At 39.1% G+C, this 25784-nt stretch overlaps 1 protein-coding gene across 1 annotated transcript in view; it reads right to left on the bottom strand.

Annotated features, from left to right (window-relative positions):
- LOC111054874 (activating signal cointegrator 1 complex subunit 2 homolog) overlaps positions 1-25784 on the bottom strand; it is a 146846-nt gene that overhangs the window by 5974 nt on the left and 115088 nt on the right. The window contains exons 5-6 of the mRNA XM_039440779.1: positions 21136-21232; positions 18735-18871 (exon numbers count right to left, since the gene is read on the bottom strand). Of these exons, the coding sequence (XP_039296713.1) occupies positions 18735-18871; positions 21136-21232 (234 nt within the window). The remainder of the gene's footprint in view (positions 1-18734; positions 18872-21135; positions 21233-25784) is intronic.

Raw genomic sequence — 25784 nt, 5'->3', positions numbered from 1 at the left:
TAGATAATAGAATTAAATCATCTCGAACTCTCTATCTTCAATGAGTAATGGGTTATAAATTTTCAAAAATGATTAATTGGAAAAAAAATCAATTTTGATTAATTTTAGTTTTTGATCAAAAATATCTTCCGATTGTTAACATTTGAATTTATAGTCCAATGTCCCTCTTGGCATAATTATTTTGAACTCTACAATTTGAGACCAGGTAGAGAGCTCCATCTCAAATGGATTTCAGGTACACCTGACAACAATAATCCTCCTTGTATTTTGAAGAAAAACACCTTATTCTCAGCTTCAATCATCATCACCAACTTCATTTTCCTCACATTGAGATTTTGCACAATGATATGAGTTCATAATATATGGAGTGTGGCAGCAAAACTTCCTTTTATTAAGTGAATGCCATTCAATCAGCTGATGTCATAGTAGAGCAAATTTGGTCTCGTTAGAGAGGTCAGACCATAAAGTTTTCTTCCCCACATGTTCATTTGTCATTATGCATTGGAACAATGAGAAGCATGCATTTGCCATTGAGACTTCTTTTAAGAATTCAGCCCCTTTGGCTACCCTCCCAGACTGAAAATCATATTGTTATGTGGGTCACCATGTTCAAACTGCAAGTGCAACAAATTGAAGAACTGGAGTCCCCCGGCTGATTATGACTGAAGACTCATCTGATTGAGATGAGTTCCCAGTTGATGATACACTCTGTTCAGACAAAACTATCAATGTTTCTCTTTGTTGTCTGGTGTTGTGTGGTGAAGTGGGCAATTGAAGGGTGATGCGCATAGCGTAATTAAGTTAGTTGCCAACTGCTAGCCAATCGAACAGCTCACTTCTTGTAATGTCAATTTTTGCAAAGTGATTTATTGTGATTTATTCCAAGTGTTGTCTCGTCTTGTATCATGATCTGGACCCGGGATCCTAGAAGCAAGGAGGATTCAGACATGAAGGTAGGCCCATGTTATTGTGCACTTAGCTATTTAAATTGTTCAACTTGCTACCTGACGCCAGACAACCCCGAAAAGTTCTTGATGTAATTTATACAGTCCACAAACCAGAGTGCTGTTTGAGCCAGCCTCTGTCAAATAAACATGGTCCTCGGGCCGGATTGATTTGTTAATCGAATTTGAATAGGACATAAGTTTGAAATATCATCTTATAGGTTTGTCGTTTTTTATGCCTATTTTATTCTTGGTTTTTGTGTGTATATGGTTTTTTTGTCATTGTAGATGAATATACACTTTACAAATATACACTTGATGTGAATATACACTTTATTTGTGGTATTCTTAAGAAATTTGGGCTCAATTCAAGTTGGAAATTGAGTAGAACAGAGAAATATTTTTGTAAATAATTGTGTCAAAGTATTATTGCCTAAGATTGTTGCATTGGTGCCACAAGGCTAGACTGGCAAGTTCGTGTCAATAAGTAGAGAGAGACTTATACTTCGTCTAGCTGTAAAAGTAACTGGAAATGTTACTTTTTTCAAAGGATACTTGCAGTTATTTGCATTGATTATTGTCGTTACTTCATTATTAAGAGCAGTTAATGCTTGTTCCAATGAGTATCAATACAGTATTATTAGCCTCATAACCAATCATTCTTTACCGAGCAAAAGTTGAAGTGCTGGCTAGGCTTGTATGATTAGATAAGCTAGCCATTGTTTGTTCCATTGTGTCGCCTGCTCTCATGTTTTCCTTCATATTCTTGTTTGGTTCTTTGTCTCACTCTCTCTCTCTCAACAAGCGCTCAGTGTTATCGCCTCACTATGGGTGTTATCGAAGACTTGACGTTTCAAAGAGATGCATTAATTCGTGAAATAAAACGGATTAATGAAATTGCCAAAGCTGTCAAAAAGGATCCGAAAAATAAAAAAATGAAGAATTTATTGAAAGTTATGGGTGAGCATATCGATCACCACCAGGTGGAGTTCAATGATTTAATAGATAAGATGCAGAGCTACTATGACAAACAAAATCCTTGATTGGAAACAACTGACCTTGAAAAACTGATGAGCCAATCTGATGAGTTTTATTTCAATGTCAAGGCTATTCTCGAAACCTTACCATCCACTCAAACAAATTTGAATATTGGCTCTTCCAATGTACAATGTAGCTTTTCCACCTACAACTGGAAATATCTTGTCAGTTGCCCAACCTAAGCTTCCTTTAATGACTTTTGACAGCGATTTGAAAATTTGGAGTCAATTTAAAGATTTATTCGAAGCCATGGTTCATAATAATGGTCAAATTGCTGACATACAAAAACATATGTATCTTCGGTCTGTACTGAGAGGCGATGCACTGTCAGTCATTTCTGTAGTCCCATTGACAAGTGATCATTATGCTGATGCATGGAAATCATTATTGAATCGCTACAATGACTCTTACAAGCTGACTGACGCATACTTGCAAGCAATTTTTGATATGCCAGCAGTTAATAAGCAACCAGACTCGCTACGAAAATTCATCACTCATTTAGCTGAGTACCGTATATTGCAGCACTAAAACCAATTGGTCATTCAGTTAATGACTGGTTGATTCCGTTATTATTTGTCTCACGTGAAAAACTGACTGAAGGATTGAGAGAGAAGTGGCAGAGACTGCTAAGAAATGGAACAGTATCCGATTTGAAAACCTTCCAAATATTTTTGAATGATGAAGCTGTTATTTTAGAGGCTACCAAATCCACTGATTTATTGGGGTGATCTACATCGTCAGAAGCCTCCTCACATAAGCAGTTTGGGAAATCAAAACCCACTATGAGAAATTACAAAGCTTCAGCTATGATTGTTAAATCAAAATCGGACGAGCTGAAATGTATTGAATGTAATAATTCTCATGAACTGGAAAATTGTAAAGTGTTCTTGAATCTCAAACCATCTGATAGATTAAAACGTGTAAAAGAATGGAAACTATGTATATGCTGTTTATTGGCAGGGCACTTCATTAGAGATTGTAGAAGAAGGAAGCCGTGCAGTCACTGTAATTCGTGACATCATTCGCTCCTCCATTTAGAGCCGAGACAGCCACCTGTTGAAAACACCAACACATTGGCCGGTAATAAACAAATGAGCAGGGTAGACAGGCACGACATCGCTGATCAAAGCAATCAAACATTTGTTACTGACTCAGCTAAGCAAGTATTTTTGAATGTGAATAGTTTCTCAGTATTGTTACCAACTGTTAAATTGGGAGTTCAAGGTAATCAAGGCAATTATCACAAGGTCAAAGTATTATTAGATAGTGCAAGCACTGAGTCATTCATTACAAGGCGATGCATGAAAAAACTGGGTTTAGTGGTACAGAAAACACATAGTTTGCCAATCTATGGATTATCTGATACTAAACTGGAAGTGAGAGATGAAATTACTAACTGTGAATTTGAAATACCGAACTCCCCTCCATTAAAAATTACCGCGTCGGGAGTCAACAAAATAGCAGCTACAAATCAGATATAAAATGCATACTGGGCACATATTGAAGGACTGGAGCTAGCAGATTTTGAATTTTTCCTTTCAGAGGAGGTTGATAGTTTATTGGGTGCTGAATACTTCCCCTTCATTCTGACTGGAAGAAAGGTGATTGGTCCAGCAGGTACACCATCTGCCCTAGAAACTGTATGGGGCTACTGCCTGATGGGTAAGGTATCAGAGGAGAGTTCTACTATCTCATATAATCTGTGCATGTATTCCAATGCTAATTCAGAAGAGTTGAAAGTGATTCATAGTCCACATGATATCAAACCAATGGGAAGACCCATACCGAAAAAGGAAATTGGAGAAGATGTTTTTGAAAGGGGGAAACGAAATTTGGAAGAGTTAGATGATGATAGACAGGATAATGTTGGAATAAAATGAACAAAATCTGAAAAGGGAGAAGAAATGAAAGAGTATACTCTAACAACTATGTCATATGGTGTATCATCATCGCCATTTCTTGCCATTTGTACTACGCATCAGTGTATTGAAGATGAAGTAAAAATGTTCCCTGCGGCTTCTGAAGCCTTACGGTTTTCTACTTACATGGATGATATAGTTACATCAGTCTCATCAATGGAAGCAACCAAGCAACTGCAGCTTACTGAATTGTTAAGCAAAGGGAAATTTGAATTGCTAAAGTGGGCCTGCAATCATTCTACCATTCTATCAAATCTCCCTCCAGAGCATTGCATTATTGATGCAAAAGATTTCACTCTGGAGTCTGATAAAACCATTAAAATTCTTGGCTTCCAATCGAATCCAATTGGTTACTACCTCTTCCACAGGGTGAAGGTTCCATCCAGTCTAGCTACAAAACAAAATGATTTATCAACTTTAGCACAAATGTTTGATCCATTAGGATATTTGACACCTTCCATGCTTACCTTCAAGAGTATAATTCAATATCTATGGCAATCGGGATGTGACTGGGATGATATAGCATCCGTGGAGGTAGGGAAGAAATGGGAGCTTTGTGTGGTTGTCCTAGTAGCTACATTATTACATGAAGTTCAAGAAGTGCTTTCAAAAATTATAAACATAGATTATATTGCAGCTTGGACTTATTCAATTGTGGCATTGAGTTGGAATCGGTCTTCACCTCATCATTGGGCTACGTTTGTGGCAAATCGTGTAAGTCAAGTACAGGAACACCTGTCTATAGAGCAATTCAGATATGTGCCAACCAAATGTAATCCAGCTGATTGTGCTAGTCGAGGACTATTGCTCAATGAATTAATTGGTAATTCTCTGTGGTGGAATGGTTCTGATTGGTTAGACAAACCACTGGAGTGCTGGCCACACCAACCCCACAGTAATGATGATGAAAATTCCAAACAGATTGAATTGGAAGCAAGAAAAATTTCTCTAGCAACACAGAGTGAAGACTCAGAGGAATCAATTCAATCGGTGAACTTGAGAAATTGATGGAATTCACTCAATAGAATTGTATCTTTTGGGACAACTCAAGTCAGGACAACCTTGAGTTGTCCCAAACGTAACAATTGGGTTTCAAAATCCTGCAAGTCATTGATTTTGGGTATTAGTGCTCTTGATACACAGCTGGCTGTTGATACAGTGGTATTTGATACTGCTTTGCATTTGATATGCAACGGTGGCAGAGCTGCTCACTGATACACAGGATTTTTGTTGCTTGATACAGATTATCTAGCAGTGATACAGGAACCTTGGGTTGTCCCAGAATTGGTAATTTGGTTTCAAGGTCAGTTGTCTCAGAATTGGCAATTTGGTTTCAAGGTCAGGTGTCCCAGAATTGATAATTTGGTTTCAAGGTCAGTTGTCCCAGAATTGGTAATTTGGTTTGAAGGTCAGTTGTCCCAGAATTGGCAATTTGGTTTCAAGGTCACCCATAGCGTTTTGAACTAACCTAACTGTAAGGCTCCAAGACCCAACCCCTCACAACCAAAAAAGAAAAAAAAATGCCGCCGTTTTGATCTTCAATGAAATAGTATATGTTCAATAAAAGTAGCAATGAATTGCTGATTTTTATTCCTCAAATCCTCTTCACCCACATTTACTAATGTAAGAAAAAGTGATCATTCTATAGAATATACAAGGATATTGAATATCCAAACAGTAATGAGTTATCCTCTGGGTAGCATGTATGCTTTCAGATATGAATTCTAGAGTGTGATCAAATCATTGTATCACAAGGGATATATTTTCCCAGTTATATTTCCCAGAACAGCATCCAATAGTATTCAGTCAGTCACTGTTCAGTCACTGTTCAGTCAGTGTTCACTTACAGCTCACTAGAAGCTGCAATGAGCTTGGATATAGTTTTGTTGGAGTATACATAATAAACAACAAGTAAATAGATATCCACTGTACCAGGTCCTCAGTACTGGTAGCTGGGGATATAAGTTCTACAGGTAAAATGTCTATTGCTTTATTAACTATAGTGCCAGCACTATTTTTAACTATTGAACCGGCAGCTTTTGCAATTGATGATAGTACCCCTCTCCCTTGGTACCTCCTCACTCTCTTACATCCAGCCATCTAATGCTTCTTAACGGCTTTAGCAGCTAGTTTTATACTTTTTGGTGTGGGCGATGTTTTTGCTGGTGGCAATGGTGTTTCAGGTGGTGTTGCAGGTGGTGCTTCCGGTAGTCCCATAAGATCTATGAAACGTTTCTCTATTTCATCAGGTGGCAATTCCTTCATAGTTTTAGCATTTTCAGAATCCAACACAATGTCTAAATACAATGTAAACATTTCACCAGCAAACTCAATCAGCCTCTTCTCAAGATATCGATTGTTCACTCCATCAGTAGGCTCAATTGGATCCAGCATATCAGTAAGTATTGAATCATTGAGACTTGTAAATACCTGTGATGTGGTATTGTCTCTTGTCTTTGGCAGCCACATTGAAATCAGTTCTCTACATGTTGCAAAGTTAACAGCATCTCCATCAGCACATGGATGTGCTAAATTTATCAAACGTCTATGGCATGCATTAATATTTCCCACAGAATCCATAGCTCAACTATTATATATATATATAAATTTTATCAGATCTCTTATATAGCAAAGCTAGTATACAGGATTACCAACTATATAGCTGCCTTTCACTAATTCTTCTAGAATCAAATTGACTTCATTCTCATGTCCAGTGTTCTCAACTGCCTTGGACTGATCCAACAGTCTAAGCCTGTCCACCAAATTGTTGGGATCATTGTAGTAGACATACTTAATCTTAGTTCGATTGTTTGCCACCATATTTAAATTTAATGTACCATTTAATGGTGTCACCAGTCCTCTCCCACTACGCTTACCATTCCTTATAAGTGGGTGAATTGTCTTCATGTACTTGGCATCATTGGAGTTTATGATACATCCAACTGGGTCATAGTTTTTTCTATACAAATTGGTCAAATTCAATACAGAATGCGTTTGTATGCATTTGAGTCAGGTGATGTAACAAGTTGATTTTTAGGCTTCTTTTTAAAAATCAGCTCACATAGTCCGGCTGTTGCATCAGAAATCATTTTTTGTTCTTCATCTGCAGGGTCAGACAGTCCAATCTTTGTGCCATCACTTCCAAAGGTCAGATGCCTACTACCCAAATAGTACTTGTTTCCAACTAATCTTGGTCCAAATGTAGTATCTGCACTACTATCATTCAACATCACTCTATAAACATATGGACCCACTTTGGTTCCACTCAATCCATTTTGAGTATGAATGTTGTACACTTCCTTAGGACTGCTGTTATTCAACACTGCCTCAATATCCTCCTCCTCCTCCTCCTCCTCATCACTCCAAGTCCTAGCCTCGGACAATAATTTTCTTGCAACTGCTGAAGTACTTGGAGCCGGAGTGAAGACTGCTGCTTCTCCAAATGGTTCATAGGTTGGTGACTCCTCCTCCTCCTGCTCCTCAACAACTTTTAGTTGTGGTGATAATGGATGTCAAACATGCCTGGGTCAGATTGGAGTTGTTGGCAGTGTAGGCGGTATAAGCCGATGTTGTTCTGTCAATGGTTGAGCCAGTGGCTGTTGCTGAGCTGGAGGTGCTTGTTGCTGAGCTGGAGGTGGTTGCTGCTGGGCTGCAGGAATCTGAAAAGTCTCGATAATTTTTCCCAGTGGTTCATTTAGCGGTTTAAAATGTTTTGCATGTTGCTCCTCTGTCAATTCTCTTTTAAGTGTGAGCTCCTTATGCTTTCTCTTGATGTTACGTCTTAGCTTCGCAATCTTCTTGATGGTAAGAGCTACCTCCTCCAATGTCTTCTGACAAGGTCGAACAATTCTGCTTGCCTCACAATAACAGACTGATACTTCACTAGACTTACACCTCAACTAAATTTCTATCAATATGTATTCTTGTAAATTGGGCTTTGATTGGGAATCATGATTAATTTTTATGATTATATTATTCACTAACTTTCAGGTTTCAGTAATGAATTTTCAATTCAAATTTACGCTTCTTTTGACATATATTTCGGTTTAAATCGCAACTAACAACATTGAATCCTAATTTTAATAGCATTCAATCGTATCATTTATTTTTTATCCCTGTTGAATTTAATTATTGTAGAAGTTTTTTTTTCTTCTATTACAATGCTACAGTACACTCTATACACTTGCTTGAATACTGACCTACTTAGCTCATACTTCTACTACTTTTCGTGATATTGTACAATATTATTATTATTTACTCAATTATGTTCAGGGGGGATGGACTGAGGGGAGTGTCATTTTCACCGCATGCATTGATGTTAACACGATTCGTGTTAAAGTTTGCATTTTCTTACTACGACTTGATTCTTCCATGCAATAGTCTCATCAAGGCGAACTCTGTAGCTTTGCTGAACCTAATCTTTTTATTATCTACCGTTTTTCGGGAATCTTTGTTGGGTGAGCCTAGCATGGTGAATAACAATTCAAATAATCTTATCTGAGGAGAAGTTAGAGCTCGCTACGGATTATTGTCATCTCCTTTCATTATCGGTATCCTTTTAAAGCATTCATTCTCGGTTTCCCTTTCAATCATTCTTCGTTTTTATATTTCTCTAGTGCCGTGTGCATCTCCAACTAGGTACCAAGCTATCTTATCGAGTTTTAGTTACCGCTTCTGCTTTGTATTCTCCCATGTTTACCGTAGATAATTTACAGCAACAGTTTACAGTACGGTACCTAGTCGTTTTGAAAGTATCGATTGATAATAATTATTATTGAGTCGACTAGTTTGTCGAGTAATCATTTATTTTATTCTTTATATATAGAGTTAATCTAGATTTTTCGCTCCTCTATTGGTGCTTTGCGTTTGGGTGATAATGCTCTTGCCCTTTTCGCAGTCTATGATTCTTGTATTGAGTGGTGATGAATGATGCGGTTTCTGTTAGCAGCCATTCAATTTCACAGATTAATTAAAGTGCGGAGTAGTGTCTAATCTTTTTGAGGCATAGCTTAAAGTTATTAAAAATTTGTATTAGGTTTATACTTTTTTTTTTCTTTTTCAACTTCAAATTTCTATTCTCCTTTTCTTGTTTAGGCTTTATATTTTTTCTCATTAATTTTTATTATTGTATCTTATGTCATTGAATTCTAATTTATCCATTTATTATCAGAATGTTAGAGGACTTCGTACTAAAACTTCAAGTCTGTACGCATCGTTATTGGGCAGCAACTATGATCTGATAATTTTGACTGAAACATGGTTACATGATGGCATAAAAAGTTCTGAAATATTTGATGAACGATATGCTGTTTATCGAAGTGATAGGGGTAGTGGTGATGGTCTTCGGAGGGGAGGAGGAGTACTTGTCGCCGTTCAGAGATCGTTGCAATCTGAGCTCTGTGAGGAGCTCACAATAAGTGACATTAATAATAATTATGATTCCGTCGGAATAAAAATAAGATCTAATTCCACTCACTTCTTCATCAATGCTGTTTATTTATCGCCGACAATTTCAACAAATGTCTTTCTCAATTATTGTGACCACCTTGAATCACTCAATGGCCTAATCAACGGTAATTTCTTGGTTATCGGAGACTTTAATCTGCCTGAAATCTGCTCAAATGATTATGATTTTTTGTGGGGACAATTAAGGCAAGAATGCTTCACAATTTTATGTCATTCTATGATCTTGTTTCTCTAAATCCGGTAAAAAACGAACTGGGTAGGACTTTGGACCTGGTCCTTTGTAACTTTCCTGCCAAAGTCTTCCAAAGCGATGATCCCTTGCTTCCTGAAGACGGCCATCACCCGGCATTGTGTGTTGATGCTTCGTATTCTGTTCCGGAGGCAAATGAATCTCCGGGTGATCCATTTGAATCCCGGTATAATTATTCTAAAGGGGATTACTTCCAACTTTATTGTAAGCTGCGAGACTGTTGTTGGGACTCTGTGTTTGGCTGTACTGATGTCGACTCTGCAGTGGACGAGTTCTATAGTCTTCTCTACAAATATTTGGATGAGTGTATTCCAAGGATCGTATTGAAGAAAAAAAATAATAAATATCCACCTTGGTTTACTCCTGATATAATTTCTGATTTGAGGATTAAGAATAGATGTGCACGAAAAAGAAGAGTGTCCCCTTATCATGATAACCTTTTCAAAAGTTTACGAACATCCTTGAAGGCTAGAATATCTAAGTCTCATGAAAACTATTTGACATCGATTCAGTCAGGCTTAGATGGAAGTATGAAAAACTTTTGGAATTATGTAAATTCCAAAAGAAAAACGTCGTTTGTGGAGTCGACGATGTCGCTGAATGGGGAGTCCTACTGCGGTTCTGCGGTTGTAGATGGGTTCGCGAAATATTTTGAGTCAGTGTATGAGGTTGATACACACGCCGCCCCTGATATGCATGAGAATGAGCTGGAGATGTCTGGGAGCTTGAGATTAGGTGTTGGTATTGATTCTGTCTCCTCTGACAAGATCCTGTCTGCTATTAGCAGCCTTAGATCTAGCTGTTCCGAGGGCCCTGACTTGATACCTACTTTTATTGTGAAGGGTTGTGCAGAGGTACTCCTTAGTCCATTGCAATTCATTTTCAATTTATCGATTAGGACTGGCCAATTCCCTTCTAAATGGAAGGTCGCTAGAATTACTCCTATCTTCAAGTCAGGTAAGAGAACTGATATAAGTAATTATAGGCCCATATCAATTTTAAATTGCTTTTCCAAAGTTTTTGAAAGAATTTTGCATGCAGTTATATACAGGCAGGTGAAGGGAGTAATTGCGGACGAGCAACATGGATTTCTGTCAGGCCGTTCTACGGTGACTAATCTAATGGAGTTCAGCAATGAGGTATCCAGAGTTCTTGACGGTGGAGGGCGGGTTGATGTTGTTTATACGGATCTCTCAAAGGCATTCGATTCAATCAATCACAGAATATTAGTTAAAAAACTAAAGTCGATTGGTTTCTGTACAAGCCTGGCAAATCTTGTTGAGAGCTATTTGAATTCAAGAGTGCAGTATGTTAGAGTACATAATTTCAAGTCTAGAACTTTCAACTGTACATCTGGGGTGCCTCAGGGTTCTAACCTTGGACCACTTCTCTTCCTTCTATTCATTAACGATCTCCCTGCTGTCTTTGATGGTTCATCCTGTCTGATGTATGCAGATGATGTGAAGCTGTACAAAGCGATTTTGAGCCCTGATGACTGCCTTAGCCTTCAAATGGATGTTGATAAACTAAGTGTATGGAGTATGAATAATGGCCTTAGAATAAATATAGCTAAATGCAAAACTTTATCATTTTCCCGGCAGGTAGCTTCACACAGATGCATCTATAGTATTGATGGTATACCGTTGGAGGAGGTAGAGTCTTTTAAGGACCTGGGTGTGATTTACAGCTCTGATTTTACATTCAATAAACATATAGACCTTTTGTGTAGTAGGGCCAATCAGCAGATGGGGTTTATCCTGAGAACATGTTCACCTTTCAATGATGTCTCACCCATAATATTTCTGTATAAATCTCTTGTCCGAAGTATTCTTGAGTATGCGTCTGAAATTTGGAACCCTTATTGTAATGATCAAGTGCTACTTTTGGAGCGTTTACAAAATAAATTTTTAAGGTACATTCACTTCAGAAAATTCAATTCCAATTGTCCGTTTGACTTTCCCTCTGACACTCTGAGAATATGTTTCAATTGAAATCATTAAAAACAAGACGAGATGTTAAGTCTTTAATTTTTCTTCATAGCTTATTAAATAATAAAATAGATTCCCCATATTTGCTTTCATATGTAAATATTATATATCTACCATATCACGTCGCTCCACTTTCTCTTTTTTTGTGCCCCGGTCCAGAACTGTGAGTCACTATAATTCTCCAGTCAACAGAATTCAAAGACTTTTCAACTGTTTCTCTGGGCAACTGGACATCTTCTGGTTCTCTCGTGAAAAATTTTATAGAATATTAAACAGTCTATTGTGAGATATCCTTGCTCAGTGGTGTTGTCGATTATTTGTTGCTGTATATAGGTGTGTATCTATTGCACTATGTTCTCGTACATTACTCATTCTGTTGCTTCATTGGCAGGTACCAGTCCTCTGACATTCATTTGTTAGTTTTATCCATTCTTTGTAACATTTTTATTTTAATTTTAGAACCTTTTCATTTCTATATTCCGTTTTATAATTATTTTATTGTATACATCTATTTTTCTTTCCTTCTCTTGTATTTCTATAGTTTTTTTTCTTTTAACAATATTGCAATTGAAAGTTACTTTGTTCATTTTTTTTTTCATTGTATTGTTGTATTTCACATATTGTATCTTGTATTGTTGTATTTGTGAAGGAGACACATTAGGGGTGACCTGTTGTCTCCATAAATAAATAAATAAATAAATAAATAAGAAACATCAATTCATTGCTACTTCTATTGAATATACAAAAATCACAAACACACGTACTGACAGCACGACTGCACAAGAAATCACCTTACTATACTTTCAACAAAGGCTGTTTCAACGACCCCCACTCCACCTCCCTCTGTCACATGACCAATGTCCCACTCCTTGCAGATCAACTCCTTTTATAGCCCCCCAGTTATAGATCCCCAGTCATTTATTTTTTATTTATTCTCGATTATTTTTCATTTATTCTCAATTTTTTCATCTTTTTTTCAAATTTTTGAAATTTTGGGTGACCTTGAGGTTAGGTTTGGTCGACTTCGGTTACCTTAAGGTGGAGTCACAGAATTAATAATAGCACAGAAGGCTAGTGGAATAGGACTATCTGTTCATGCGTAATCGAGTAGTTTCCTTTGCCAGATTGTAGATAGCGCGCAGAACCCTACTCTGGTCTCGCTCACCCCCCTTCTGCACTCCGTCCTCACAACAACTCTATCACCCACTCCACTGACACAGGTAGTCACCCCTCACTCCTTCACACTATCACACACACAACACACCACACAGATGCACACACACAGTCAACTCGGCACCAGACACCTGTCAACATGTGAAGCAATTATAGCAATTATAGGACTATTGTGATGATAATAATATTATTCAACCGCCTTCTGTTTTCTTTGCATTTCATCCCAACATTCTCCTGATGATTGGGAAACTCACAGCTGAATCATGGCTGTATCATTTATATTACTCTGTGTTCTGTAAGAATGAGAATGCTATGTAAAGAAGAAGTAAAGGAATAAGAAAAAGAGGAGAAGAAGAAGAAAATATTAAGTTTTCAGTTCATCATCTTCTAAATATTTATTATTTTTTATCACTATTGTATAGTATATCTTCATCTTTCTTATCCTCTTCTCCTCCTTCATGATCCACTAATTCTTATTTCTCTCATATGCTACTCCTTCTTCTTCTTTTTCTCTTCCTCCTCCCAGAAGAAGAAGAAGAAGAAGAAAAAGAAGAAGATTTCTTCCTTCTTCTTCCACTATCTAATCTTCTTCAAGTTCTACCACTTCTTATTTCTATCTTGCTACTCCTTCCCATTCTTCTCTCTCTCCAATGAGAAGAAGAATAAAGAAAAAGAATAAGGAGAAGAAGAGGAAGAATAGAATGATGAAGGAGAGGAGAAGAAAAAGAAGAAGATGAGTAGATGATAAGAATAAAATGACGATTTTGAGTTGAAGAAAAAGAATAAATAATAGAACATGATGACAAAAAGATAATAGTAAGAAGCAGAATAATGAGAAAAAGAAGAAGAGCTACAACTTGATGATGAAGAAAAATAAGTTTGGAGATGAAGAAAATTAGGTAGGAGATGAAGAGAATAAGATATCATGAGAAAAGAAGAAGAAGCTGATGTATTACTATTATTACATTCATTTAAACTACATAAGTCACCCTATCCATAATATTGGTGAAGCTGAATTTCTGCAGGATGTTAGTATACATAGTTAATAGCCTGGAATCACAATATACTCATTTTTCTCTCACTTGAGAAAAGTTTTGAAAGAATCGATAAGGTCAACTTTTGTAAAGATAAGGTCAACTTTTGTAAAGATATCCAATACTCCAGAATCATTACCCGAAAAATGTTGTGTTTTCGGAATTAATTATCAAAACTGCCTTTTTTCAGTATCTCGTAACTGGACTATTATTAACTAATGAGCTGTTTAACATGCATTTCAAGTACCACCAACAACTACAATATTTATCTTAATTATTTTTTAGAAATTCACTTTTGAACTCTTAGATCTTCCAGAATGCTTGATAATGTGAGGGCATACCGGTTTGGAGATAGAGAACTATCATTTGATACTATGAGAAGAGTTAATAAGGAATTGATAGATTCAATCACAGAGTTAATATAGCAAATTATTATACAAGATTTCTCTGATTTGATTTGGCAACATTTGAAAAGATGGTGGCTTCAAAGGTTCTCTACTGGAGGTTTTTTATTCAAAGTTTTAATATCCCAACAATTATATAAAGTTGAAAAAAGGTACTGAATGTATTTCTCCTAGTAATGTTTTGAATGATATAATATAGGCCTATATTTTTCCAATCACTGTTCTATCATCATAATAATTATTAGACTTGGCTTGAATACTTTAATAGTTATCTTGAGCTTTCTCGTTATTCATTAAGTTTTACACATTCGAGCTGTTTCCTTTGTTCATTGTGATATTCTTCTGCAAGCTCAACCAATATCTATCCTTTTAATATTGATTCTAATGCCAATCTCAATGCAGAAGACATATAAAGGGAAAGCTAAGATTAATTTGATAAAAGTGAATTCAAGAGCGGATGCAGAGAATAAAGGTTGCTAGTGCAGGGCATTCCATTAGTGATTTGGGAAGAGAATGTGGATAATCAATGGATGAAGATGGTAAGCGTGAAGATGGTAATAATAATATATTTGATGATTTTGTTTGTTAATCAATTGGATTGATCAACAATTGAATTTGAATTGAATTTTCGATAAAGAACTTTGGTTTCAAAATTATTTCTACTCAGTGACCAAGGCACAATCTAGAAAAATAATTTTTATCACATATACATCACTCACATTATATGTGATAGGAAGCCCCAATATGGAACAAAAGAGAGTATGGGGTGATAGTATAACAATCACATCATAAAAGCATTATAAACTGAATAAATTGCAATTTTAAAAAATATCTTAAAATATGCCCAACTATTCTCTCCGATTGTAGGAAAATAATGTGGAGTTTGGAATAAATTGGAATTTACCACACATTATCCTGTTTTAAGTGTATGAGAGTTTAATTTCTAGAATAGAAATGCCCTCCGAGTTGGTTGAAGAGGTTGTCATCCTTTCGTAGTCTTTCAAACAGGCATTCAACCAATCCACTTGTCTTAGAGAATTATCATTTTTTTAGAAGGAATATATATTGTAGGGTACTTATAGTATGAATTCATAATCATATGTATACTTTTCAATCAATGATTCATTTTTATTAAATACACTATTATTGGATCATGAAGAGTTGGTTTTCCTTTTCACAAATAAAAAATAAAGAATGAGAGTTTGACAATAAGAGAACAAGTATCATTTGAGAATTCCTCTCACAAATTATAAATGAGAAATATGTGTTTCACAATACGAGAGCAAGTATTCAATACAATTCTCAATAATTACTGAAAATTCCCCACGCGGTATGCATGCTTTAATATATATTCACTGTTATATTTTGTTGTAGTTTCTAATTAGAGAGATTCAACCAGAAAACTATTTCCTGATCAAGTATATAGAAGCCATAATTTTTCTGAAAAAAAGAGATTCTTCTCCTAATAATAGTTAACAATAGTTAACACTCACACTTCCTCCTACTCCATCACCTCCTTCTTCCCCTTGTTCTTCTTCTCCTTCTTCTTCTTCCCCTTCTTCTTCTTCTTCTTTTTCTTCCTCTTCTTCTCCTTCCTCTTTTTCGTATTCTTCTTCTTCTACTACTTCTTCTTCTCCTTCTCCTCCTCTTCTTTCAGCTCCTCCTCCTCCATTTTATTCATCTCCATCTTTTTCTTCTCCTGCTATTTCTTTGTGTCTTCTTATTCTTCTTTTTCTTCTAGGAGGAGGAAGAAGAGGAGGAGAAAAAGAAGAAACAAAGAAATAGCAGAAGAAGAATAAGGAGAGGAAGAAGAAAATGAAGATGAGAATGGAGGAGGAAGAGGAAGAGAACATGAAGAAGATGAAGAGCTGAGAATAATAGTGGGAGAAGAAGTGAGAAGAAGGATAATAATTATGAGAGGGAAAGAAAATGATCAGAAGTTCTTCTCTTTCTTCTCCTTATCTGTCATATCCCATCATCACTCCTCCTTCTCTTATTATTATCATTATTATCATCATTATCATCATCTCATCCTACTCTTTTCTACTCATGATCATCAAATAATATTTTCTTCTTATTTTTCCCATTATTCTTATCATCCTCCTTTTCTTCTCCATATCATATTAAAGAACTTATCATATCAACAGATTATAGAAAAATAGAAATGATATATATTCATAATTCAGCTCAAGAGTTGTCAGCAGAAAGCTACATGTCACAAAGGAATGAAATTGTTTGTCTTTTATAATAGGCCACTAATTGGCCTTTGGTTGTGCTTGCAATATTATTGTTGAGGCTACCTCAGAAATGAGTTGAAAGCCTGGCAGGCTGCCAGATGCAGCTATAAAAAACCGGATCAAAAGACTGACACTCTCCTTCCATATTCCCATGCCAGCCCACTTTTCTCCTTCCACTCATTACAAGCCATTACAAGCGACTGTTGACATGCTTATGCGATCTGGTGGGACAATGCAGAACCAACTTATGCATGATATTATAAATGCACCACGTTGTTATTCTCATTATAGGAGATTTCTCTGGTGAAGTGCAACTCTGGAACACTTGTGTTCCAGAGTCGCCAGTTTTATACTACTACTGAGTGACTGTTCCAGAGTCGCCATTTTTATACTACTACTGGGTGACCTTGAAACCCAATTGTTACTTTTGGGACAACTCAAGGTTGTCCTGACTTGAGTTATCCCAAAAGTAACGAAAATATACTACTGCTGACACAAATTGAATTTTAGTATAGCAGCAATAAATCTTCAGCCTAGTTGCCAAGTTAGAAACTGGAATGTAAAATTAGCTGCCAGTGTAGAAAAGGGAGGTGTGAGTGGAAGAATGAAGTGGAATCAAGAGGAGGGACAAAATATGAGGAAGGAAGGTACTAAAGGGAAGAGACGAAAGAGTTTAGTAAAGGGTGGGATTATGATGCAATACACAGAGGGAATTCAGTGAGCACTTTTTATGACCAGTGGTGGAAGATGTAGAATACCTTCAGAAGGTTTGCAATTTCGGGTGCTTTCGAGTCTCGGGTTGAGAAAAGGGTTCAGGGTGAAGAGTGGGGGACGAAGGAGAATAATTGAGAGAAGTGTAAAAATAGTTAATGAAGGAAAGAGTAAAGGAACTGTGAGAATGAAGGAAGGAGTGTGCTGGAAAGAATATATATTCAGATGAAAGGAGAGAAATATGATACATGCATGGATAGTCGGATATACATACAAAGATGAGGGATGACAAAGAATAAAGACGAAAAATGAATAGAGAAAAAGAGAAAAGAAAGAAGGTTGAGAGGAGTAGAGGCGGAACAACGAAGATGAGGTGACAGGTGACAAGGAAGATGGATGTGGAAGAAAAATGAAATTGGTATCTATAGGGTTGGCAGCCCTGATCTGCCTGTGATTGTTGTTAATGTTTCATCTGCTGATTAGTTTATAAAGTATTGTAATAATTTATCACATATACGGTTATCAAAGTGAGTTATCGACAGAAAACGTTGTTTGTTGCATTGAGCCGAAAGTGGTGAGAGTCGCAAATGACAGAAAGTGTTGAGAGTCCAAAACAACCGAAAGTGATAGGTTTCCCAAACGATAGAAAGTTTCTCTAGTTTGTCGCAAATGACAGGAAGCGTTCTGCCAATTGGGAAAAAAGTAGTTTTCGGAAGTTTGGGAAAATACAGCGTTTTGGTCGTTTGGGATTCTGTCAATTAGGACCCTATGGCATAGAGCTACAACTGTAGCCATCGAGAACCTGTGAGATAGGTTGCTGTAGACGGATAGAAACTGTCAGCTAGAGCACTAAGTTCAAATCATCATTTCCAAAATTATGCTGGCTTCATATACAAATATTAGCAGAGCTTCCAAGCAATCTTGGAGATTGTATAATTTCTATTTTACTCTCTTCATGGCCAAGGCAAGCACTGCTTTCCTCGCTTTTATAGAGAAAATGCCACTGGCTTATAATGACTCATGAAAAAACAGTACAATCGACAAGTTCTTTGAATACAGACTCTAGTGCTTCAGAAACTATCAAGAAGCAAGCTATGAAGGATTCAAGTTGATACATTTCGTACTTTGAACAGTCCCAACTTTCATAAATGCAAATTATTGACAGATTGACTTGTAGAAGGTGATATTGGTGGAATACAAGCTCTCGGTGCACCAGTTCTTGGTATACAAGAACTGGGAGACTTTATCGCTCAGTGGGCCAGGCAGCTACTATACCTAGGAGACTTGTATAGCACACGCGGCCAAGCCTGCTTTTCGCAGCCGCACTTAACGTTTTTATATTCCTACATTGTTAAAAAACGATCTGGCAACATTGCAGAGCTAGAAAAGGATAGCACTATCTGTTTGGCAAATGATGGACGAGGATAGCAATGTCGATCAAATACTGTCATTATAACGTGAACCTCACTATAGTTGCAGGTGAAAGATACTGTTTCCTCACCCTCTGGTGGATAATGCGCCCATTGAATTAATTCATTTTATCCATCACAAGAAAATAGTCAGACATTACCTTCTGCTGTAATAGATGCCTTTCCTCGAGGAAGAATTTTGATTTTGATTATTTCCTTTTGGATGTTGAAGATTCTTAAAATATCCAGTAGAGAGAATGGAGCCCCATTATTCAATGTGGTAAGATTGATGAGGAAACTGAAACCAGGGAAATTAATAAATTTGGAATGCATGAATATTAGCTAAGATAAAAATTTTGATACAAATCGGAATATTTGGACATGCATGATAAACATGTGTGAACATTCATGTTTATCATGCAACCACACACATTTCCATCATTCATGTTTTGGGATCAATGTGAGGCCTCAAATATGAAACAAACAATCAATTAAACTGAATAAATCACTATAACATTAAAAATTATAGCCTAATACAAAAATAATTCAACTTGGAATAGAGTAGTAAAGAAAAAATGAACAACTAAAAATCGAAGATACAAAACCAAACCCTCATAAAGCACTTCTCTACATAACGCCTGATTCTAATAGGCTTAATTAATGTGTATGTAGATGGCCTGTCTTAGTGACCATGTTTCTCTAAACAACTAATTATTCAGATAGATTTATTAAATCACTAGACAAGAAAATGTGACAGTCAAGGTGTGATGGTATGCAGATGAAAATGACCAAGCAAAATGAGGTCTAGGAACCTAAAACCTAACAACAGGTCAAAGTATCTTACTTAGTATGAGGTCTTCTCTTTAGCCGGGTCCAGACGCTCAAGTTTACCATCAGTTTTTTGCTCAAGCAAAAGACGGATCGTTTGGTTCAAGAAAAAAAATTGCGTCCGTCTTCCTATTTATTTCTTATTATTTCACTTACATCACATTTCTTGTTTTTTAACATTTTTTCATACTTAATTCTTAAAATACATTTTTGGATTGTATAGTGTATGATTGTATTGTGTGAAGGAGGCAAAATGAGTTTTTACCTGTTACCTCCATGAATAAAATTATTTATTTATTTATTTATATATACACACACACACACACACACACACACACACACACACACACACACACACACACACACACACAAAACCAACAAACACCAATACCCAACAAACACTTTTTTGGACTCAGGGGACCTTGAAACGTATAGAAATTTAGAAACTGGGGTAACTTAATTTTTCTGGAAAGCAATACTTTCCTTACTATGGTAATATGGCAAGAAAGGTGGAAACCACTTTTTTGGACTCAGGGGACCTTGAAACGTATAGAAATTTGGAAATTGGGGTAACTCAATTTTTCTGGAAAGCAATACTTTCCTTACCTATGGTAATATGGCAAGAAAGGTGGAAACCAATTTTTTTGGACTCAGGGGCCCTTGAATCGTATAGAACTTGAGAAATTGGGGTACCTTAATTTTCTTCGGATAGCGATAATTTCCTTACCTATGATAATAGGGCAAGGAAAGTAAAAATTCATCACCTGGCACTAGTGTTAACGCGAATCTCATGCCTACTACTCGAAGATCTGAGCCAGCTGATCGTGTGACAGAACAATAAATAATGCTGGAGTGTCTATAGCATAAGGCCTGCCGCAAAGTAGACCCACGCTAATCCATGCCTCTCCAACCCACATCATGGATAGTTTTGTAAAAGCATTGCATATCATAGCAATGGCACGCAGCAAACTGCACCTAGCTCAGAACATTCCACGAGATATGGAAAAGGTGTATGCTCACAACTGTATCATCCTCTCAACTGGAATTGTCTCAGCTTATCTCAAACAAACTATACCCTGCTGGCTTTTGGTCGGGTTTTTCCGGCTATACGCGGCGTTTGTCTAAATAGCATGGGACGTGGACCGGGGGTTGACTCCGCGGTGACAGACCCAGCCCATCAGTGGGTTTGCTTGTCCTTGAATGTGGATAAGCGTTGGTCATGGATTGCGCGGGTGTACTTTGTGGCAGGCCTAAGAGTCGAGTTTTTCGGAAATATAATTTGAAATTGATCAGCTGACGAGATAAATTCTGCTATTTCTCCCAGTGGATGATTTCAAAATTTGCCTCTCTCATCGCGTTTGCATTTAAATAATCACATTTTCTCAAATTTCAAGTTTATTTTCAATCCAAGGTGAGAATATCACTGGACATCAATTGTAGAGATCACTCCAGCCATCAGTTGATTAGGCTGAAGCCCCCCCAACCACTCAGTGACAAAATCCAGACCAAGGGTATCTGCCCCATGCTGTGTTGCTTCATATGGGAAGGCTTCATCCTATGCAACCCCTCCATTTCATCTTCAATAATTGCACTAATATTATATTTACAGTTATATCAGAGATATTATATAGGTATGTATTTACAGGGATATCCTCACATGCACTATTCCCACAATGTTCAAGTAATACAATGACCAATGTGAAAGAGCAAAATATATTATTCAAGTGACATTACCTTCCAAAGATGGTTTTAACTATGGTTTTTTGTCCATTGCTCCATAATGCCCCTAATTGAGTTGTTTTTGCAAATCGAGTATCCAAAATGCCTCTTACTGGACATGGAAAAAATGAGAAGTTGTAGAAATATTGGGAGGTTACAGCATTGACAAGTATTGAGACATGAAGAAACCATATCGTGATTATTGATAAGTTATTCACAATAATTCAGAAAAGTGATACTTACATTTGAAGTGAGATGCATGCACAAAGCTAGAGCTCATTCTGGCATGAAACTCAGTATAACATCTAGTAAATAGAAATAAACGTCATAGAGGAACAATAAGTTGGAAGTTGAATAATAGTGATAATAGAACAATGGGAGTTCCAATGATAGGTTTATGTATAGTGAGGTTTTCATTATCATGACAGTGGAGAATGGGAGGAGATGGCTGATACCAGATAGTATAGAATGTTACATTTATCACGTACACCCTGAGTAGCTTCAGAGGTGGGTGATTGATACCCAGGTGTTGCTCCTGGACGACTTCGCTCAGTCGTAATGTGGGCGGGGAAAGGAGGCAAGTCGAAGTTCCTCTTCCTTTTTCCTTGTGCCTCAGCTGGCGTGAACAGCACCTCCTGGTGCTTCTGACGGCGTGAAGGTCGATCTCTTCTCTGATGACACCACTTTGATGTAATTTTGTATCGGCCTTACGGCCTCGGTTCCGCTCCAGTGAAGTAGGAAAAGGAAGGACAGACAGGATAGGGACGGCAGACAACGGTCCGCTGTGCCCTGGGGAGAAGGAAGAATAGGGACGGCAGACAACGGTCCGCTGTGCCCTGGGGAGAAGGAAGAATAGGGACGGCAGACAACGGTCCGCAGTGCCCCGGGGAGAAGGAAGAATAGGGACGGCAGACAACGGTCCGCTGTGCCCCGGGGAGAAGGAAGAATAGGGACGGCAGACAACGGTCCGCTGTGCCCTAGGGAGAAGGAAGAATAGGGACGGCAGACAACGGTCCGCTGTGCCCCGGGGAGAAGGAAGAATAGGGACGGCAGACAACGGTCCGCTGTGCCCTGGGGAAATGGGAGGACAGGGACGGCAGACAACGGTCCGCTGTGCCCTAGGGAGTTGAGAGGACAGGGACGGCAGACAACGGTCCGCTGTGCCCTGGGGGAATGGGAGGTCAGGGACGGCAGACAACGGTCCGCTGTGCCCTGGGGAAATGGGAGGATAGGGACGGCAGACAACGGTCCGCTGTGCCCTGGGGAAATGGGAGGACAGGGACGGCAGACAACGGTCCGCTGTGCCCTAGGGAGATGGAAGGTCAGGGACGGCAGACAACGGTCCGCTGTGCCCTAGGGTGATGGGAGGTCAGGGACGGCAGACAACGGTCCGCTGTGCCCTGGGGAAATGGGAGGACAGGGACGGCAGACAACGGTCCGCTGTGCCCTAGGGTGGTGGGAGGTCAGGGACGGCAGACACGGTCCGCTGTGCCCTGGGGAAATGGGAGGACAGGGACGGCAGACAACGGTCCGCTGCGCCCTAGGTAGATGGAGGACAGGGACGGCAGACAACGGTCCGCTGTGCCCTAGGTAGATGGGAGGACAGGGACGGCAGACAACGGTCCGCTGTGCCCTAGGGAGATGGAAGGTTAGGGACGTACGGCAGCCAACGGGCCGCTGTACCAGGGCAGGAGGTCGGGGACGTACGGCAGCCAACGGGCCGCTGTACCAGGAGCAGGAAGGTTGTGAGCGGAATGCTGTGGTCTGGGGCTCGTCCGGCCTTTAAATACTCCCCCAAAGTGGAGGGATGAAGTTGAGCCGCCGCCAGAGGCGGTGGAAAACGTCTCGATGCGCGGAAGATGGTGCGCCATCGGTACCTTCCTTATCTCCACGGTCGGCTAGCCTTGCTGATAGCCTAGCGTCTTTCAATAATATTATTTATTATTTTCTCGTCACAATTTTACTTTGTGACACCCCACTCCTACTTGGGGGGGGGGGGGGGGGTCGGAGCCCTCTATGGCACCACCTTCAAAGGCGTGAGCCATCTAGGCATCACCTTAAGAGGTGTACACCTCCCAGGCATCACCTTTAGAGGTGTATGCCACTCACTATGAGCATCATCTACACCTGGTCCACAGGTACATATTTACATCGTCCATCTGGAAATTGGACTTTTATGCGTGGTCGACCTGCTCTTTTGCGCTTGCCTGGTGTTGTGTTGCGGTGGCACAGCACCAGATCCATATTTTTAGATGGGCCTGGTCTGGGATCCTGTGGGACTATCTGCTCTGTGTTGACCGTGAGACTAACATCTGACTCGACACGAGCTGTAATTCGCCTCACTGTGACCTCAACCGTCTCTTTGTTATTTAAGGGTGACTCTGATCCTTTCACTATCACCCTCTTTTTTGTCATGTGAAGCGGGGGTGTCAGTTGGTCTGTGGAGGCTGGTATCTCACCTCGAGTTATCCTCTCCATTTCGACTGCTGGGCTAGATTCCGACTTGCCATGAGGTGGCATTCGTTCCATCCTAACTTTCTCAGAGTTCAAAGTCTTTGCTCTGACAGTTGGAGCATAAATCGCGGCCTGTCGTTCAGAGTCGCTCATTCCATTCCTGTGATCCATCACTATGTTGCCCGAAGATGCTTGTTCTGGAATATATGACAATTCCGCCCTGGCATCAATCAAAGCATTGAGTTCATCTCCATTCAAACCAACCTGCATGAATATCCTTTTGTCGTGATCCTTGTTGTCCTGAGATTCGGATTGTACAGCTGATATTGTTGGGACTTTTGTTGTCCTACTCACCGATAAGGGTGATCGCAACATAATTGGCTGTCTTGAAGGATTCAATTGGGGAGGATCCCACTCCACCTCTCTTGTGAATGTGTGAATATTCACTCTGTTTTTACGCATAAATTCCATGCCTAATAGCAGATCTTGTTCAAGTCCTTCCATTATAGACGCCACTAGTGGAACTGTGATTTGCCCTATAGTTACATTAGTTGTCAGCTTCCCATTTAATGGGGTAGATCGTCCATCAGCTAATATCGCGTGGTGATGAGTTGGTACCTTCCTTATCATCCCTATTTTTTTGAGAACTTCATAAACGTCATTACTCATATAATTAGCTTCAGCGCCACTATCTAGCAATGCCCGACACTTTTTACCACCGATTGTCACAGTAATGAATAGTCTGTTGTCACTTGATGACTCTTCAATCACAGGAATCCTCTGTGCCGTTCGCATCACTGCTGTCTTGTTCGGAGTTTTATTCTCCTTCTGCACATCACAGACACATTTCAGTGCTCTCTTTCCGCTCCTTTTACATGGTGGGATATCGGGACAGTGTGATCTCCAGTGCACCGGTCTCTTGTATTGCCCACACATGGGTTCAGACTCACTAAGAGATGGTCTGTTACTAGTAGGGGTTATAACTGTCTCAACCTTGAGCCTTGTAATCTTTTTCGTGTCCTCAATCATGTGAACTCTCGAATTCTGTCTATTCTGTTTCTCCTCTGCTTTTATTTGTTCATACTCCCTCGCGAATTTTTCCAATTCGTTGATACTATGAACATCTGATTGCCGAATATACAATTTGTACCGTGGGAGGAGATTCTTATACACTCTCTGTAATTTATTCTCGTCTGTAAAACCTCCTCGACGCCTCATGAGTGTCAGTACATCTTCGAGAAATTCGTCAAACGATTCACCTACATTTTGCTTCCTTGCCTGAATTAGATTCTCGAGGTCCTCCTCATAGGTAAGTGGGTAGTAGCGTGATCTGAAATCTGTCACAAAATTGTCCCATGATTTCCACTTGTCACGACGATTACGCATCCATAGAGTAGCTTTACCAACTAGTAATTCAGGTAGTGCGACTAGTAGTTGGTTGCCAGTGAGCCCATAGGCTTGTTGTAGCTCGTCTAGCCTCTCTAAGAAGCTGGGAGCATCTGATTGGCCGTCGAATGACAGTCTCCAGCTTCTTACTTTGTCACATACCGCCCCTGGGTCCATGAGGGTGTTTGTGTGAATGTTGGTTCCAACTTCAGCATGAGTACCTGTTGCTGAGTGTCTGGATTCCTCACTGCTTCTGCTCACTATTCCAGGTCTTGGGCTGGGAAAACGTACAGCCATCTTCTTATGTTGTTCTACTAACAACCTTCTCAACTCAGCAAGTGTTCCAGATGACACTATGCCCCAATCTTGTAGAAGATTGGATGCTTCTTCCTTTTTCAATTTATAGATCCAGGAAACTCTGGGGTCGGCTATCACCTCGGGGTTTATTTCCTCGACCGACTGATCCTCTGTCAGCTCCTGGTGTTGAGCATCTGAATCAGACTCTCCCTGTTCACTCATGATTCTTACTTCATTGCCTCGTGCCCCAAGTGCGGGCGCCAATCTATCACGTACACCCTGAGTAGCTTCAGAGGTGGGTGATTGATACCCAGGTGTTGCTCCTGGACGACTTCGCTCAGTCGTAATGTGGGCGGGGAAAGGAGGCAAGTCGAAGTTCCTCTTCCTTTTTCCTTGTGCCTCAGCTGGCGTGAACAGCACCTCCTGGTGCTTCTGACGGCGTGAAGGTCGATCTCTTCTCTGATGACACCACTTTGATGTAATTTTGTATCGGCCTTACGGCCTCGGTTCCGCTCCAGTGAAGTAGG

Source organism: Nilaparvata lugens, chromosome 14 (assembly GCF_014356525.2).
Source record: "Nilaparvata lugens isolate BPH chromosome 14, ASM1435652v1, whole genome shotgun sequence".
In the NCBI taxonomy this organism is placed as follows: domain Eukaryota; kingdom Metazoa; phylum Arthropoda; class Insecta; order Hemiptera; family Delphacidae; genus Nilaparvata; species Nilaparvata lugens.
Note: the sequence above shows the minus strand (reverse complement) of the source record. Positions and strands in the feature narration are given on the sequence as shown.